The 12,656-nt window shown below is 40.6% G+C and overlaps 1 protein-coding gene across 1 annotated transcript in view; it reads right to left on the reverse strand.

Moving 5' to 3' along the window:
• NCBP1 (nuclear cap binding protein subunit 1) overlaps positions 1 to 12,656 on the reverse strand; it is a 34,794-nt gene that overhangs the window by 21,979 nt on the left and 159 nt on the right. The window contains exons 2-10 of the mRNA XM_065745544.1: positions 12,465 to 12,550; positions 11,975 to 12,075; positions 10,642 to 10,798; positions 8,628 to 8,735; positions 7,953 to 8,074; positions 6,417 to 6,486; positions 4,783 to 4,998; positions 3,777 to 3,874; positions 2,398 to 2,461 (exon numbers count right to left, since the gene is read on the reverse strand). Of these exons, the coding sequence (XP_065601616.1) occupies positions 2,398 to 2,461; positions 3,777 to 3,874; positions 4,783 to 4,998; positions 6,417 to 6,486; positions 7,953 to 8,074; positions 8,628 to 8,735; positions 10,642 to 10,798; positions 11,975 to 12,075; positions 12,465 to 12,550 (1,022 nt within the window). The remainder of the gene's footprint in view (positions 1 to 2,397; positions 2,462 to 3,776; positions 3,875 to 4,782; positions 4,999 to 6,416; positions 6,487 to 7,952; positions 8,075 to 8,627; positions 8,736 to 10,641; positions 10,799 to 11,974; positions 12,076 to 12,464; positions 12,551 to 12,656) is intronic.

Genomic DNA, 12,656 nt, shown 5'->3' on the forward strand with positions numbered 1-12,656 from the left:
ACACAGACCAGGAAAGGAACTTACCAACAGCAGCCTTGTGGAAAGGGACAGGAGAGTTTGGGTGGACAAAAAGGTGGACATGAGGCAGCACTGTGTGCTTGCAGCCCTAAAGACCAACTGTATCCTGGGCTGCAACAAAACTGGGGGGGTCCAGCAGGGAGAGGGGAGGAACTGTCCCTCTTTACTCAAGATGATAGGAGGTGTAGACCAACTTTCCTATGAAGAAAAGCTGAGGAACTAGGCTTGTTCAGCCTTGAAGAGAAGGCTTCAGGGAGACCTCAATACAGCCTTAGAGTACTTAAAGCAAGCTTATTAACAGGAGGGAAACAGACTTTTTACATGGTCTGATAGTGACAGAGCACAAGGGGAACAGTTTCAAACTAAACCAGGAAATTCAGGTTATATATAAGCAGGCAATTCTTCCTCAGAAGGTGGTGAGGCCCTGACACAGCTGCCCAGAGAAGCTGTGGATGCCCCATCCCTGGAGATGCTCAAGGCCAGGGTGAATGGGGCCTCGGACAGTCTCAGCTGTGGGGTGGCAATCCTTCAGGGTTGGTTTGCCTTAAGGTCTCTTCCATTCTAAGCCATTCTACGATTATATTATACTGTTAAAGACAGCTGTAGTAAAAGGGCACAGGGGAACACGTTAGGTACAGAAATGCTTCTGCTCTCAAAATAGGAAATAGCAACAATTGGATGATCAATCATTATGTATTTCAGATACTGCTTAAGATGGTTAATTCTGATATTCATCATATGCTCATTATCAAATATTCATGTAAAGCATGTAACGTCTTACCATATTTCATGGAAACACCAGAGTAACAAGAAAGGTCAAGACACCGACAACCTGAATTATGAACTTTGTCAAGCCCAAGTTGTACCAAAACCTTTACGAATACTACAGGTATTTTCATACTAATATTACAGGTACATTCGTACTAGTTCATCAGCCTAGTGATGCTGTGCAGACAACCTCTGCACATAGCTGCCAGTATTACCCAAAGAAACAAAAATAAGAAACTACATAGAGAAAGGTGACCCATTTTAGAGTACTGTGCATGGAGCATTCCATGCTTGACCACACAGACCATGACATGCAGTGTCATGGACTTCAAAAATAAGTTTATTTTGGGAAGGTACCAAGCAGCATCAGAATACATTTACTTCTGTCTTTCTTACTTTTCTGTCTGCTACTTTCAGAATCCTTTAAATCCTTTCCTGTATTTGTTAGACTACATTATTTCTACTGTTCTGCACTGTACTACAGAAGTTGAGAGAAATTTCCTGCTGGACTGTTGTTGAAAGCAACATAATTCTAACCTGACTGTTGAGAGAGACCTTATAAAGGACCAGCAGCAAGTAGATTGTATAAAAGTCTGTAAAATACATGCTAAGTCTTAAAACATCTGGAAAGTCATTAAAATTCTGGTCATAGGTAATAATGTTAAAATTCTGAAAGAACTGGAAATTGCAGAAAAAAGAAAACTGTGCAAGATTGGTATATGAATTGTATGACTGTAACTGTCACTTCTCTGCAGGCATTTTATCTATGCAGACCTTCTTTATTCTCATACCCTGCAACTTTTCTAATCAGTGAATTTCCAAAATGTTTAACTAACATATTTGGGAACTGCAATAGCCAACAGTAATGTGTGAGAGCCCTGCCACACACAGTTCCTCAAGATACAGAAGGCCACTGAAGATGCTTTGATGTTAAGACAGAAAATTACTGCCAGTATTAAGATTTCTCCCTTATGAAATCAAAATTACAAAAAGAGCAGCCCGACCATAAGTAACACAACTGCATTTAGAATATTTGTCATTTTGGTGGCAGCAGGAATTCTCAATCCCATCCTTATTAAATCTTCCATGTAAGATATTCATTGTTATAATTAACTACAAAATTTCTGCTTATACTTAGTTCCTCATAAAGCCTTTTGATGACAAGTTGCCACTGTTGCTGAAATCTGTTAATTCCTTTAAACTCTGAATGATGTTGAGCAAAGTTTTAAACAGCCCTGTATCCTGAAAACAGAAAGTTTTTTCTTTGAGGAGAAATCTTCAAAGTAGGCAGCAAGTGAAAATTCGTATTGTTTTTCTGAAACACCCTCTAAAACGAAAGGAGCCCTAAAGAAAGCAAGCCACTTTTCACATCAAGCTTTTTTCAGGACCAGGATAACACAATCAATTTGAGTAACAAACACCACTCTCCCCTCCCCACCAAGTAACAACAGAAAGAATAAAACTACTAATTGTTTTGTATATACCTTAACTTGCCCATTAAAGCATTGGGTTGACTTCCAAATCAAACTAATTTAACTGAACTACCACTGAGCTAACTGGAACTTCTTTTTAGAGAAAAAAGAGCCACAAGAGATAACATAAAATTCATACCTCTACTATGTGATAGTTCAAGGGTATCTTGTTATTTCCTGGATAGCTCAACAGCTGGGCAGCACTGCAAAAGCACGGAAAATTTAGTTCACAGTGTAACAGAGCAAACATAATGTAAAGATTAGCTAACAAAATTACAGGAAACGTTTAATTTTGGGCAGGAATTCATGCAAAAATCAGCACGCACCAATCAACAGCCCTTCCAAAGACTGCCCCTTGCTGTACATGACACAATCAGCATAAGATCACACCAGCGCAGCCCAAACTTAAGATCTGTAAGGATGTATTTTCTCATCCTCTCTTTATTTGAATTTTATACTGTTAAACAATGTAGTTTCACAATCACCTGCAATTCTGGGATATGTATATGAAGAGGAAAGAAAACCCCAAACTCTAACAGACATTCAGAATGACTCAGAAGCACAATAAAGCTAACTGGTTATATAAGAAACTTTTAGTCTTCAAATGGTTCCTCTTTTAAATAGTTAATTATCTATCATTTCATAGAAAACTACTGATAATTTCTTGAGTTCATTTTTACCTCTAGCAAACCTTAAATCTTCTTTTACTTTCTCAGAGGAATAACAGACTACTCCAGTAACTGCAAAAACCCTGACTCAAGAGAATAAAAAAATTCAAGCAAATAACTTCACCAAATACTATCAAACACTGGTTCTGACCATTTTTACATACTGTACCAAGTTTAGTGGTTTCACACAGAAGTATGACACAGACTATCACCCATGGCAAACAACCTGGATTACTGATGACCCACATCAAACTTTCCCCAAGCAGAAAGAAACAGGGCTTGACTGGTTCCTGGCACTTCCAAATTCAAACAAAAGAAATTTGCCAGCCCTGTAACAACTGCTCAGAGTTATCTCTCCCATGTGATCCCAAAAATAAGACTGCAACAAGGAGTAGGTTGCAAAGCACATTCATGAATACCAGCTACAGATAAACTAACTCAAGGTTTTCTTTCACTGCACCTCAACAAATCAGCTTCTCTAAAATTCCAGGAAGCATCATACAGCCACACTCTTCATAAGGCTTCTTCCATAGGAAGCAGGAAGAGCTAGGCATATCTGCATCAACTTTTGCAGCATGCTCTTTATTATCAACAAATTCCCTTCCCAAGGGATCACAGTCACTTCAACCCTGGGATCACATGGACTCTTCACTACTACAGCCCCATAGTTCTCCAGCTAGCAGTTTCAGAACAGATAACTGCAGTGAAACAAGTTCATTAAATGCTCTAGGAAATGTTTAATCTCAAGCTCTAGCTTAACCAGTCCAGGACTCTGCATATTCCTGATGCTACCAAAGCCATGTTCTTATATAAAAAGCGCTTGGGCTCCATAATGCAAAGCTCTTCCTACCAAGTCTTTCTCTCTTTCCAGTGGGATTTGATGATGCAATGAAGGTTCTCTTCTATTACAAATCGTTCAACAGAGTGGCTGCCAGGCATGACAGGGCCCTAGTTAAAAAAAAAAAAAGTGAGGACTCATGAAAAACTACTGCAGTGCTACTGCAGTTAGCAATTTATAGAACAGACATGGTGAGCTCTCAACAATCCTACTGAGAAGCTGGTGTGACACAGTTCCATGCACACCCAAGACCTGTATTTAAAACAAAACGAATACAAGGATTCATTACAGAGGAGAACAAAATCAGAGAAAATAATTACAAGTTCATGAAGCATCCAGTTCCTCTTTTGGTCTATACAGAAATCAGGCAGTCAACTGAGATGCTGTTCAGAAAAACTCTTGAGTAAGGATATGATAGAAAAGGCCAGAGTGGAGAGAACAAAGTCATGATCTCATTGACTGCAAAAATCACTAAGCAATAAATTGATAGAAAGCAAAGGGACTTAAAAAATACAATATTATTCCCTATTTCTACACAGTTTTATCTATGCACATGCTGCAGATGTGCTGGAAGTAGTCTGTGTGGGTTAGATGGACCTTCAACCTAGACCAATGAATCACAAATTTTTTCTCCCATAATTTGCATCATCTAGTTTTAAGAAGTACACAGTACTTCACAAACATCACAACAAATACCTTGTCAGAAAAAAAGATCAAAATCACCAACTTTAAAGAAAGAAATGCTGCTCCTGTGAATGCTGTTACTAGAGACATTAGAGAATTTATTCAACATTGTCATTCTGAATCAAAGCATCAGAAACATTTCACTTCCTAAATTCTGCTCCTCATAGACTTCCTTTGTGCGGTAACTTGATCATCCAGTTCACTTCCACAGTATAATTACTGCTGATATTCAAACCACTAACTACCCCAGGAGAAAGGACATCACACTTTGACCTGGGCTGTACCACGACACTACCTGTAAAATCAGCTCACCCTCCCAGCAGGGGTCACGTACCTCAGGGTCATCAGTGTAGTCAAACATCCTAAAAATAACCCTTGGCATAGGATATACTGAGTCTTCCGTGTGAGGTGGAGGAGTGAATGGGGGCAGATTGTGTTGTAGTGCTTCACAAAGAATGCTATCAAAAGCCAGGTATGGCCTCAGAATGTGTCGTTCTTGCCAACGGTCTTTTTTCAGCTTCTGAATCTGAGACCAGAGGCAGTCTAAATACTGAAGGGAAAAACAGTGAGAAACAAAATGTTACAAGAAACATCATCTAATAACAGGTAAATCTTGTAACAAAACTTGCAGCTCATGGAGCAATCAGAAATGTATGTCTTGACATCCATCCTTTGAACACGTCAGCAAGACTACAGTCATTTCAGTCAGTGCTCACAAGTGGTATTAAAAGAGAGGCAGTATCATATTAAAAGTGAAGAGACATCCTGGAAAACCACCAAGTTGCTCACAACTCCCAGCTGCTGCATATTCAAGACAAATACAATAGTACCAAATATTAAATATCTTTCCTATGATTTTCAAATTGATTGCAAGCTCCTTAGAAATGGCACAAACATCTACTTGTACAACTAGCAACAGGATTACTTTGTTTATTACTTTAAAAGCATGTTCAAGAACCCTGGAGGCCACAAACTCTAGCTACCTGCCTGTGGCCTTACTGAATGCAAGTTTCAAGGTACAACTGTCGAAATACCTCCACATGGCAGTCATTGCATCACATTATGAAATAGGAAAAAAAAAAAGACTAGTACCTGACATGAAAGTGCCGTTTAAGGTACTCTGGAAAGCACAAGGGCTAAAATGCACTCCACTAACCTCTTTTTTACTGAACTAAGTCAGAAAATAGGTATTGAGCAGGGAGGATACTCATAGTGATGAATCACCCATAATCAGAAATGCCATTTATTCAAATTGAGATTAACAAGACAGTTATTAAGACTGGGAATTTAAAAACAGTCGTAAAAACTTAAAAGTCAAAAGTTACTAGTCAAACAATTCCCAGAAGAACAATTTAATTTTTATCACACTTTCCAAACAAGTTTGTTCTTACAACTGAGGGAGGAGGAAGAAAAACAAAAGCAAATGAAAACAATCAGAGAAGGTAAACTCTACCACTAAGCTAGACAGATGACACCTTTCCCCTGTAGTATTTTTACTTTAACTGTGAAAGATGGCACAGAAGCTGCTGAGTACAGTTTCTGTACATTTGTTTGGCACTTCCAGTGCTGAAAAAGCAAAGTCACTTGAAAGGTTCCTTCCTAGCAAAGAGAAGACATCATGAAGTAAGAAATTACACTCTGATTTTCATAAAAGTAGCATGAAGCCTTGTATTTGCAGTTCCAAAAATGTTGCTGCAGCTCACAACCATTCTTCATTTAATAACACCTCCTCATGGACTTGTGGGCAAGCTAGAAAATGCTTTTCTACTCACCCATAAAACGCTACAATTTAGGTCAAAGCAGACGAGAACTCCTTAAATAGAGCTCGTTAGAAATAGACAAACAGGAGACAATTCACAGCACTAATACCTTCAGAGGTACCTCTTAATATTGCAGTTGTGATGAAAGCACATTTCAGACAACAGTTTTTCAAACTTTCTCAAATAATATAATACAGAAACCACTCACCTCTTCCTGTGGATGTGGTTTATCAGCAGTCCAAACTTGCAACATTGGTACATGAATCTTCTGGCGGCGTCTGTTTACACAGAAAAGAAAACCTAACCCTTAACAGCATTTTTAGTACAGTCACAAAAAAAAAAAAAGTACCCTACTACTTAATCTCTTCAGTTGTTGAAGTCTAGTATGCAAAAGAAAAAAGAAGAAGAGTTGTAATTATAATCTCTGTTATTACATCCTGAGAGCAACGTTAACTTGAATCAACTAGAGAAAATTTAGTCTCATTGCAGAGTACTAAAGCAAGCTTTCAGTATTCTCAGCAGTTACTGCTACAGCTGTCCCAGCACAAGCTGGACAAGACCGTCACCATACCCTTGCACTAGATAATTCATAGATTCATAGATTGGAAAGGACCTACAAGAGTCCAACCATCCTCCTATCATCATCCCTACCCACTGAACTACTAAATCAAATCCCTCAGCACCTCATCTTAACATTTCTTGAACAGCGCTAGGGATGGTGCCTCAACCACCTCCCTGGGCAGGCCATCCCAGAGACTGACCACTCTTTCAGAGAAAATCTTCCTCAAATCTAATCTAAATCTTCCCCGGTGCAACTTGTGGCCATTCCCTCTCGTCCTGTCATTATTTATCAGGGAGAAGAGGCCCACCCCCTCCTCACCACAACCCCCCTTCAGGAAGTGGTAGAGTGCCATAAGGTCTCCTCTGAGCCTCCTCTTCTCCAGGCTAAACAATCCCAGCTCCCTCAGCCGCTCCTCATAAGACTTGTGCTCCAGACCCCTCACCAGTTTTGTTGCCCTTCTCTGAACACGCACCAGGGCCTCAATGTCCTTCTTGTAGTGAGGCGCCCAAAACTGAACACAGTACTCGAGGTGCAGCCGTACCAGAGCTGAGTACAGGGGGATGATCACCTCCCTGCTCCTGCTGGCTACACTATTTCTAATACAGGCCAGGATGCCGTTGGCCTTCTTGGCCACCTGGGCACACTGCTGGCTCATGTTAAGCCAAGCATCAACCAACACCCCCAGGTCCTTTTCCTCTCTACATTCTTCAAGCCATTCTGCCCCAAGCCTATAGCATTGCATGGGGTTATTGTGGGCAAAGTGCAGGACCCGGCACTTGGTCTTACTGAACCTCATCCCACTGAGCTCAGCCCAGCTATTCAGCCTATCCAAATCCCTCTGAAGGGCCTCCCTACCCTCAGGCAGTTTGACACATCCTCCCAACTTGGTGTCATCTGCAAACTTACTGAGGGTACACTAAATCCCCTCGTCTAGGTCATCAATAAAGATATTAAACAAGATGGGCCCCAATACTTAGGGGACACCAAGCATAATGCATATTACCTTTTCAAATTAGAAAGGAAGATCACTACATCCATTCATTTTTTCAGTGTTCTTCTTCCCGCCCCACCCCACCCCCCAACATAATGACTGAGACCTAGGCCCCAGTATTTTTTAAAGGAACACAAATCAAAGCTATTGTTATCCTGAATAAGTATCTAAAACAATATTTTACAACTTACTTCAGATAGCTTTCTGTCTGAGATAAGAGACGATCCATCTCAGCATCCTTTTTCTCATACAATTCCTTTCCAACCCAAGGCAAAGATGACAAAAATGCAAACATATACCAGTCACATCGTACCTAAAGGAAAGAAATATTCTGAAACTTGAGCATACAAGTAAGCTCCAGAAGATTTCATACACTCTTCCATTTTACTTTAAACTACTGTTTTGTGATGACACAAAGATCAGAGCTAAACACTGGACTGGCAAGTCATGAAAAAAAAACAAAAACACCCAAAAACATAGTACTGTTTGAAATGCACAATTTTTAACTTGAATTATGACAATCAGACTTGAAAACAATTACTTTCACAGTCTTTCTGCAGATTATCTTTACATTTTGAGTGTAAACAAACCTGGCAGAACAAGCCAGGCTCTATGCAGTTGCCAAGGTAAAGTAAGATTAATTCAATACAGACACCTCACTACAGAGGCCCACACTTCCTTACTGTACACAAGTATTTCCTAACCACCAGGAGCCACTTTCACTCAGAACAAGGAACACACAGATGACAGTCCATTTAGGTTGCTGTCTCTAAAACCTTCCAAACCAAATCAAAGTATAAAAGCAATGGTATAGTAACGGTGCCTGTGAAAACAGCCCTGGAGGAGCCTACAGATGTTTGGCTTACTTGTGGTACGTCTTCCTCCTGTGTCACACTCACAAAGTTCTCAAACATAGCGACCATCGAAGGTGCAGCTATAACATGACAATTTACAAGATCAGACAGAAAACGAACCTAAAAAAAGTCCAAAGAAAGTGTTTACAATTAGTGTATTTTAGCTCACTGTCCTAGATAAGCATTACTTGAACATCCACAACCAAATGTGGGTAATCACTCAGTACTAAGAAGGCAGAAACACTGCACGCTGGACAGGCACATCTGGCAACCACAAGAAACAAGTAACGTAAGCACAGTGTAACAGTTTGTCCACTGTAATGTTCATAAGATCCATAATGTCTGTAACATCTGCAATAATTTTAAAGTTACAATTCCTAATTATGTCAGGATGGAACACAGGAATATGCATTTAAAGGCATGCAAACATGCTACAGAACAACCATGATCACACTTTCTCTGGAAAAAGATCACTAAAATTACAGAATTGGCAAAAAAAAAAAAAAGCCTTCTTAAATGATGATGATGCATTGATCAGTTTCTTCCTGAGTCCAGAGGTACACCAGAAATAGCAGAAGTGAATCTTTATACCATACAGACAGTCTCTCAGACAAAAGAAATTTCTGTCGTTATTTGTTCTTAAATACAGATCGCTACACAGAGGAAGCCTGCACAAAAGCTGACTGCATTGTCCCACAAAGGTGACAAAGGCTGGGAATCAGTCTTTGGAAGGAAAATATTCTTCATGGCAGGAATACATTACAGATTTGGTGGCATACTAGCAAGAAATCTAGACTGACATAAATGTGGAGTACTCCAGTGCTACAAGTTACACTGGGAACTGTCTTCTACTCTTCTTTCCTCCATTACCAACATTTTGATTGCTCTGTATCCTGTCTTGGTGTAACTCATAGTATTGCCACGATCTCAAGAAACAGTTAAATTCTAACAATGATAATCTTACTTTTTTTTTTAAGGTTTATTTTTTCCTAAGGATATACTCACACACAGAAGTCTAATAAATAAATAAATAAATAAACAAACAAATAAATAAATAAATAAATAACCCAGCTGAATACACCAAAGGGCTTTTTTTTCATGAAGGCCTATCATTAGAAAGAAATAAATCTGAGCTAAGCACAGTGCAGTGCTCAAAGAGTAACCGCAGCAGAGAGAAGTATCCAATTTTCACTTTCCTAATATTAATTGCAAAGAATAGTCTTTGACATGCCTCTGACAAAGCTGAGAATAGCCTTCCACTGCCACCTTCTTAATCGTTATTCTCTCACAAGTCATTTGTGAGTGAGCACAACCAGAGGTGAAGCTGAAAACAAAGGACAGCACGTTCAACAGCATAACGAGAATGTTATTACCATAGAGGTCCCACTGCAAAACAGCAGTCACTTGACATGGTGCACTGATATACTAGAAATGCATTTTCACCTATGGGGTTTAAATTAGGCAGGGTAGCTTGCAACTGGACTTCTTACTTATGAGACCTCCAAAGCCTTAGTAATTTTTTATAAACTTCAACTTACAAGCAGTGAGAGCTGAACAAGTGGTTTCAGAGAAAGCACTAAAAACTGTCTGCTTGGTGACTGCTCCTCTCTGGGGGACAGATAACACAATCCAGCCATGAAAATGCTGTTAAGACTGAGCCTTTTCTTCTACCTCCAAAAAGAGCAACGTATACAAAATGATCAAGTAAAGCATGACTTTCATTCACGTTTTGTATTTCGCTGCAGAAAACATTGGGGATGGTAGAATGACCTCCTATGGCTGCAAGTTAATTTCCAACTGAAAAAATAAACATTTGGAACTGTGATATTATTCTTCTCCCGCTGAGAAGGACATACTCCTCACAAAACATGTTTCATTTCAGTATATCTACGTAACACCACACCACGCAGTGATGTGTGTAAAGATACTGTAAAGACCATAATACATACAGAAAGACCAAGCTCTTGTGGAATAAGAAAGGTGAAAGGGATGTGAGGACAAATGTCTAACACAAAGAGACACTTACTAAATGCACAGCTTCATTGTACATATTGACTTTCAGACATTCCTTAAGCTGACGAATCATGGCTTCTACAAATTCCCCACCAAAGTTGTAGTTCCTGGCATTCAGCAACCCAACTAGTGTTGTGTAAACAGTAAGCTTTTCTGGTAACAGACGTGCACTGACACAGAAAAAGAAACACAGTGTTAGCAGCTTATTCATCGTACGCCAACTGGCAACAGCATAGCAGCTCAGAACCTGCTTATAGTAAGTTAAACTTGTTTTGTGCAGAAGTAACAAAAAGTGCTAGCATGATCTTTAGTTGTGTCCTGTGCTTAATACTCTACAGACTTTTTTTGAGGGGTGGAGTGATTACATTTAGAAAAGCAGTTATCACTTGCAACTACATTTAAGTTATCTGCTTTTTATTTATATCTAATTGCTAAGTATTCTGGAGCCCTGGCCAAGTAACATAATTTATCCAAACATGCAAACAGTCTTTTAAATTCATAGTTTAGATGTAGCAAGACTACGTGAGATTTACACATTTTACACCATTAAGTTTGAGTCAAAGCAATTGATTAAGGGAAGGCACAGGGAAGAAACAGAAAATGCTGGATTCTACTCTAAATAATTAATTACCTCAATTTCTTTTTAATATCTGTAGACTAACTCTATGTTTTCAAATACATCTTAGTACTATAGGAAAAAATGACATTATATCAACAAACATTTCTGCACAACAGTTTTAAAACATGCAATGCTATAGCACAAACTGCTGGAAATTTTTCCCTCTTCACTTCTTTTGTGCTGCTCTCATGCACTGTGGCAGCACCTTGCACAGGTCCATCTCCACGCAGGGCTCATCTGCTTCTGTTGCTCATTATGGAGCAAATGGAGTACTGCCATTAGCCCCCTGCATTCCCAAGAACAGGCTCATTAATCAGGAGCACCAAATGGTCAGAGCAGAGGAATAGGCCACAGGAAAGCATCACAGACAGTAGGTATTGGCACCATACAGCTTCAATACCTCTGTTTCTTTGGGAAGCACAGTGTTATCCAGTACTGAACTTTTATTGCTGCTAGGGAGCTGTACTGATTTTCTTCTGCTTGAAGCCCTGTATACGTTTCAAGTTAAAATATTGTAAGGAAATATTTTCCTTAAATTACACCCAGTGCTCAGTGAGTTCATCCTTTCTATTTCTTCTGCTTATAGGAAAGCCAACTCAACATAGTAACAGCATTCAAGAACTAAATACCAGCACAGATGCTCAATTTGCCATAAACACTTCAAATTACACAACCAACACAAAGAAATCAAGCACCCCTCAGTCCCCCTGATCTTCCACATACGTACACAGTACACAGAATTCTTAGTATCTTGCTTTTATAATTTGGTAGATCAGCTTCCAACACACCAGCTAGGCCCTCCAGGTTGCTTTCCAGGGATGAATTACTCTAAGAAAGGCAAAACGAAAAAAAAAGACAATATTTCAGACTTGACCAGGAAACACTAAGTCTCGACACTGAAATCACACAGACTGCGAGCATCGTCCAGGTGAACCCGTGCTGAACGGCTGCTCAGCCCAACCCGCAGCTCCCAAGAGAGCTGACGACCCCTGGCAAGAGGCACACCTGGTCCCCCCCTCCTCACGGCAGCGTTTCAGGCACGGCCTCGCACGCGGAAAATCCCCAGCCCCCGGGAGCTTAGACGGCACACAGCGCAGCGGCCGCTCCCGGGGATCCCGCAGCGTCCTGGAAATACAACGCTGCCGCCGAAAGCTGCCCCAGTGCCAGCCCCGAGCCCGGCGCTTTCCGCCCCGCCAGCACGCCGTTACCGTCCCTACCTTCTCCCCCACTCTGCAAATGAGCGACTCGAGCCTCTCCTCGATCTCCGATGGCTCTGACGTCCTCCGCCGCTTGTGAGGCTGCCCTGCTCCAACACACCGAGAACACCGTTACCGCCCGCCCGCCATTCATCTTCCGCCCACCCGTCCCGTCCCGTCCCGTCCCACCCGGCCTCCCACCACAGCCCGCGC

Source organism: Cyrtonyx montezumae, unplaced genomic scaffold, assembly GCF_038088225.1.
Source record: "Cyrtonyx montezumae isolate F1298 unplaced genomic scaffold, pur_monq_1.0 scaffold_36, whole genome shotgun sequence".
Classification (NCBI taxonomy): Eukaryota; Metazoa; Chordata; class Aves; order Galliformes; family Odontophoridae; genus Cyrtonyx; species Cyrtonyx montezumae.